Source organism: Montipora capricornis, chromosome 7 (genome assembly GCF_036669925.1).
Source record: "Montipora capricornis isolate CH-2021 chromosome 7, ASM3666992v2, whole genome shotgun sequence".
Lineage (NCBI taxonomy): Eukaryota > Metazoa > Cnidaria > Anthozoa > Scleractinia > Acroporidae > Montipora > Montipora capricornis.
The window spans coordinates 10,542,491-10,548,490 of NC_090889.1; the positions used below are offsets into that span (position 1 = coordinate 10,542,491).

Consider the following 6,000-nt stretch of genomic DNA (forward strand, 5'->3'; position numbering starts at 1 on the left):
GTCTTGTGCTATATTTATTCCATGAACAAATAATTTGTCGTCTTCGAGGTAGCAATGTAAATTTACGTTTTACTTCATAGCTCCGTTTTGGCAATTCTTAACTGTGTTATTTTCTCCTTTAATAGGTGTAAATCTGGCCCTCCTAGATTAGCTTTCGCTATCTGCGGACCAGTCTCTCTTTAACTTCCCTTCTTGGATATCCTGAATGAAAGATTCTTCTTGTTGTTACTAGTAACACACGTAAAACTATCACGTTCAACAGGGATTATGGTTGACTTTGGTCGTTTTGTGTTTCAGATTCTTATTACAGTCCCTCAGTGTTTGGAGATATTTTTTCTCTCGCCTCGAAGGCAGGAGTGGACTAAAAACATCAAATATGTCATTTTTGACGAGGTAATGAACTGACTTGATTTTGAACTATCAGATGATTTGCTTTTTTTACCATTCTTGCCATGAAAGCCTGGTTACCTTTCTTTTCCGGAACCAAGCATTTCAGATGAGTCTATATATATATATATTTTTTTTACCGAGGACGCACGTGATGAGAAAACTGAGCTTCCTGGCTCTTTGGCTTTCCTTTTCTGACGCAAATGTAGTTTTCCAGGCATTTTAGGTAATATTTAACAATTATTCCACAAACGCGCGTTGGATATGTGGTGATAGATAGCCAATGAGGCGCGTAAGCGAATCACATTATATAATGATCTAGTTACGCGTGGATGCGCGCATGCCCAGGAACGAGTATCGCGATGAGGGGAAAAGAGCGTTGAGCCGTACCTGTTTGCAAAATAAATCATCGTTTGATGTTTGGAAAATATGAAAAGGAATGACGCGAGTATAAGTGATGTTCTGAAGAAAAGAAAAGGAATGGTGCAAGTATACTGGAGTATGAGGAGTGCAAAGAAGTGTTTCCACATTGGCTTTACCAACGTTTTTATGGTAAAAAGTGAGGTTGGGGGAACCGGGAGTTATGGACTTGCTTTAATACAGTACCATGCTATCTTGGCCGTTAGTTCAAAGTTCGCAAATATGGTCTAACACTTTCCATTCGGGTTGTACATTGTCACCTCACCTCACCCTCCATCGACAAATTATACGGTGAGTGCTTTTGAATTCTCCAAAAAAAAAAAAATTGTAAGCTTAAGCTACCTTTGCTCTTAAATTGTACGTTCCTTTCGTCAACTAGTTTTACTTTACTCGTGAAAGTTTCTGAAATTAATAATTATGTTCTTCGTGAAACCTACCGCAGATTTTCCGGACGAACCGAAGAATACTGAGGCTAAATTTGCATGTTCTTTTAATTGTTGAGATTCGATCCGCCATTGACGTTTAGTTCTGAGGTTTGATCCACAGCCAAAGTGATAATAGTGAGGACGCCTTTACGGTCAATGAGACGTTGGTGAACTTACCCGAAATGTCTTTGAACTGACCTTTGGTGAAACGAGTCGTTGGTGAGAAGAAGAGGGCGCGTTGCGTATGTTTCCAACGGAATGAATTTAGCTTTATTCTTTGAAAGTTCGAGAGTTCCACCGATGAATCTAGTGAGACTGTACAATAAGACTAAGGCTGTTAGAGAGAATTAACTGAATAGAGAGCAATGTGAAGTGCTAGATTTCTATCCCATATGAACCATGTGAGCGTTAGCCTTCCTGATGGAAATGGGCCCACACAAGGACAGAGAAAAAATCTGACCAGGGTGGGAAATATCACTTTTCATTTCCCACCCTGGTCAGAGTTTTTCTCTGTCCTTGTGTGGGCCCATTTTCATCAGTAGGGCTAACGCTCACATGGTTCATATGGGATAGAAATCGAGCACTTCACATTACACTCTATTCAGTTAACTCTGTTTAAAATATAAGTGCTACACGGCCAACGTTTGTATAAACGTTGAAGGGTTTGTGGATGATTGGTGTGAAATAGAGGAAGGAACATCGGTCAAGTGGACTCTGTATTACAAGAATCTGATATGACTGAACATGGTAATGATATTTTAAGTGTTGCAGTATGACAACTGGTCGATTTCTGGGAATTTGACACTTTGATGGAAGCTAACGCCAAATTTCCCACCCCCGAGGACCTCAGACCGTCAAATTCCTTACCCCTAGGCACCTTCTAAATATCACATTCCTGTCCTGGAGTAACGTGTTTTTCATTACATTCACATTTAACAGGTGATGGAATTTTTCGTGTAACAGGAAATCTTCCCGATGCTTACTGTACTGAAAAAGAAGCTAAAATTGAGCAAAACATTAATATAATGAACAATATTGCTATTTTTTAGCCTTGTAAATAGTTCTTTTAATATTTACCAGCTTTCGGATCAATGAAGCGTGCACAATGATAGAGTGGAAAAATCATGAATACGAAGAAGTATACAAAAAGCAATCACGAACAAAAAAAAAACACACACACAAAGAAAAATAGAAACAATGTTGTACTTCTGCACACTACAGCAAATACAGAAAAAGTGATGGTCCATATTTACAAAAAGACAAGACAGATTCGCCTTCCTTTCTTTCACCATGGTGTCCGGAAAAATCTGGAAAACCAGAGAAGTCACATGAAAGCCATGATCATGGATAATTCATCTTCAGGTACTCTCGGTGTTCCAAGATGGTGTTCAATTTTCAATTTCAACAAACAGGAGCGGCCGAATAAATTTTTTTCCTTTTTACCTTCATTTCTTCACTTGGCCAAGTTTCACTGGTTTAGCGATATTATCTTTTCTCGCCGTTAGGTGTAAAGTAAAGTAAAGTAAAGTGGTGCATTTATATAGCGCCCTTATCACTAACGTCTCAAGGGCGCTTTACAATGATCAATTTACCCCCAGTGGACTGGAAGCATTTACAGGCGCAAATTGCAGCCGTTTCTAAGCAGTCCATGCATGCTGGTACTCATTTCACCGACCTCGAAAGGATGGAAAGCTGAGTGAACTTCAGCGGGAAAGAAGGTCGCCAAATATTCCAGTCTCGGCAGAACCGGGAATGGAACCCGGGACCTTAGAGGTGAAAGGCAGAGATCTTACCACTGCGCCAACCCCTCCGCTCTAAGTGTGCACTTACCCCATTCGTCGGACGCGGTATCGTAGATCATAGACCTAGCCTTGGCCACCAAACCAGTTAGGCCTCAGTTGTTCAAAGAGCGGATAATTTTATCCACTGTATAAGTCGCTATCCAGAGGAGCTAATGCTTTACATCCAATGCAGTTTTCCACACAATCACATACTTAAATTTGGCACATGGTTCCGTTCTATTCACAAATCACAGAACTATCAGGATAACATTGCGCGCATTTGCCTGTTGGATAGTGACCTATCCATTGGATAAAATTATCCGCTCTTCGAACAACTGGGGCCAAGACCCTGAAACTACATTATCCAATAAGCCAGTTTTAGCAATGCCGTTTATCTTTTACAGGTTCATTGTCTCGGCCAGGAGATCGGAGCTGAAGTGTGGGAGCACCTTCTTCTCTTGATTCGTTGCCCCTTTCTGGCGCTTTCAGCTACCATTGGAAACCCAAGTGATCTACTAGAGTAAGACGTTGCAGACGTCATCATTTGATTATTTTACTGGTTGAATTAAACATGCCCTGGAGCTGTGACTCAGAAAACACTTGGTTTCCAGGGAGACTGGGTAGAGGGAGGCTCGTGAAAACCTATCATACTTCTTGTGACTACTAGTTACAGTTACCAAAAGATGCGAATACATGTACACTTATGTATGTATTCCTCTCCCTTCCCTTCAAACTGTTGTTGGTTTTGCAACACTTTTTTGTCAACATTGGGATGAGGAAAAGCGTTGGGACAAATTTAACTAAAATTCTGGGTCGCTAATTTTCACATTTGATACACGTCTTGCATAATGCCTGGTTAGCTTGTTTTAAGCTCCATCTTAAAATGAGTAATAAGTAGCATTGAACTCAACTCTTGTTGGGAGAGTGCCTAAAATAACCCGTGGGTAGGATTCAGGAAAAAAGCCTTTTCTTCACGCTCTTTAATGCAACCTGACTAGGCTCCCCTCGGTAGTTTAGATACTCAGTCCAGGTTGCACACGCTCAAACAAACCAAGATGGCGGCTGTTCAATCGAGGCGTACGAGTTTTAAAAATCCTACGGAAAAATAAGGAACTCTGAACTGTCTAAACTTTGTACGTTTTATACACCTTATGAACACTGTCAAAGTATGGAACAATGTAAAAAAATTTAAAATGCAAGGACATGTTGCAGGTGTTGCACAAAAACATCAGATATTTTCGCTGTTACACTCTCTGGTCAAGTTGAATACTACAATCCTTTCGAGATCTCTCTCCTGTTTCGATATTAAGTGGTAATTTTTTATAGCGATCCCAAAGTTACATGCTGGAGTAACATGCAGGTGTGCGATACTTCATATTGTTAATGTTATTTTTTATCCTGACCTCACACCTATCCCCTATCCTTTTTGGAGAAAGATCTTAGACAATCATTTTAACAAACTTGTAGATGGTTGCAAGCTGCCCAGGACTTTCGTCAAAAGCAAGATGGGCAAGACGAGGGAAAACTGAGGAAATCGGACAGAGTCAGGCTAGGTATATAAGAAGTTGTTATTTTAAGAGCAATCCTTTGTGTTAATTTCTAGTTTTCACAAGGCGAGAACTCCTAACTTTTGTTTCTTACCATTGTCAAGTTACCTGCGAGGAACGGTACTCGGATTTGGAAAAAAGCATTTACCTTCCCAAGCGAGGTGCTCCAAATGATGAGGAAATTTCTAAAGAGACAAGGAAGTGCAAGGGTAACGATGTCTCTAGCACCGAAAACTTTGTCAGCCTGCATCCATGCGCTCAACTAGCAACCAAACAGGTTTGGGTTTCCCACTTTCCATTGAGTATGTGCACGGCGGCCATATTGGATGAGTGAAAGAGAAGAATGATATTCCTTTGGGAAATAAATGTTATCTATATGCAAATATCTTTAATAGGCCATTTCTGAGTTCATGTCTGCCTCCTCTTCAAAGCGAGTCTAAGAGCGAAGTTTTTCTTATGATAATTAGTTTTCTTTCATATGTAAAGTAGAACCAATTCCCATTACAAAAACTTCGCACTTAGACTCGCTTTGAAGAGGAGGCAGACATGAACTCGGGAATGGCCTATTGTTTTGGCTCCTCCAACATGGCCGCCTCGCACATTACTCTATACATTCATATTCTGATAAAGTTCTCACCCCTTAATTTCGCTTCCGAGATGGGATTGAGTGAATCCGAACCGAAAGCAATGGTATTTTTAGCCATCCTTTGGAACATCAGTATGGAAATCAATGTAATCTGTGCCCAAAAAGAAATCCGTACAACATGAGAAACTGAAACATCATAGACGAGTTCACGCTCTTGAGTGAATCATGGGTAATCCGAGCAAGATAGAGAGAAATTCAAAGGTTTGTATGGAAGTTCAAAACGATGAAAAGTATTCACGATATACTCTTTTGGTTTTTTTTTTTCCAAAACAGAAGATATGCGCTCAAAGGTGCGGCCGGATAAAGTTGGAGGGAATGGCTATTGTACAAATCGTTTTAGTTCACAAACTTTCTGCCATACATTTCCTGTAATTGCAAAGGCACAAAATTACAAAGCATGTATGGAGACAAAAAATAGAAAAGGAATATTTAGGAATTCCAAAGAACAGATACCATCTCAGTTGTGAAGTTAAACTTAATATTTGTTTTGTTTATGAAGGCAAAAGTCTAAAAAAGTAGGGTCATGTACAATTAATTCTTCTTTTTTATTTTAATACAAACCTTTGCTTTTCCCGTCATGTTGCCCTGATTACCATGATGCACTCAAGAGCGTGAACTGGTCTATTCTACCAAAAAAATAAAAAATAAAAAAAATAAAAGTAAAAAAACATGGCAAATACAAATTTGAAGATGAAAAAAAAAAAACGTATTGACTGCAGTTGCCGAAATTTTTAAAGGATACAATATCCCTCCCGATTTAATTGTAAAAGATAAATTGAAGAGTAAAAAATATT

At 39.4% G+C, this 6,000-nt stretch overlaps 1 protein-coding gene across 4 annotated transcripts in view; it reads left to right on the forward strand.

Moving 5' to 3' along the window:
• Positions 1-6,000, forward strand: part of LOC138058169 (probable ATP-dependent RNA helicase DDX60) — a 73,273-nt gene that overhangs the window by 26,064 nt on the left and 41,209 nt on the right. For all 4 annotated transcript variants that reach the window (XM_068904064.1, XM_068904067.1, XM_068904066.1 and 1 more), the window contains 4 exons: positions 298-393; positions 3,418-3,533; positions 4,481-4,566; positions 4,665-4,837. In XM_068904064.1, coding sequence (XP_068760165.1) covers positions 298-393; positions 3,418-3,533; positions 4,481-4,566; positions 4,665-4,837 — 471 coding nt within the window. The remainder of the gene's footprint in view (positions 1-297; positions 394-3,417; positions 3,534-4,480; positions 4,567-4,664; positions 4,838-6,000) is intronic.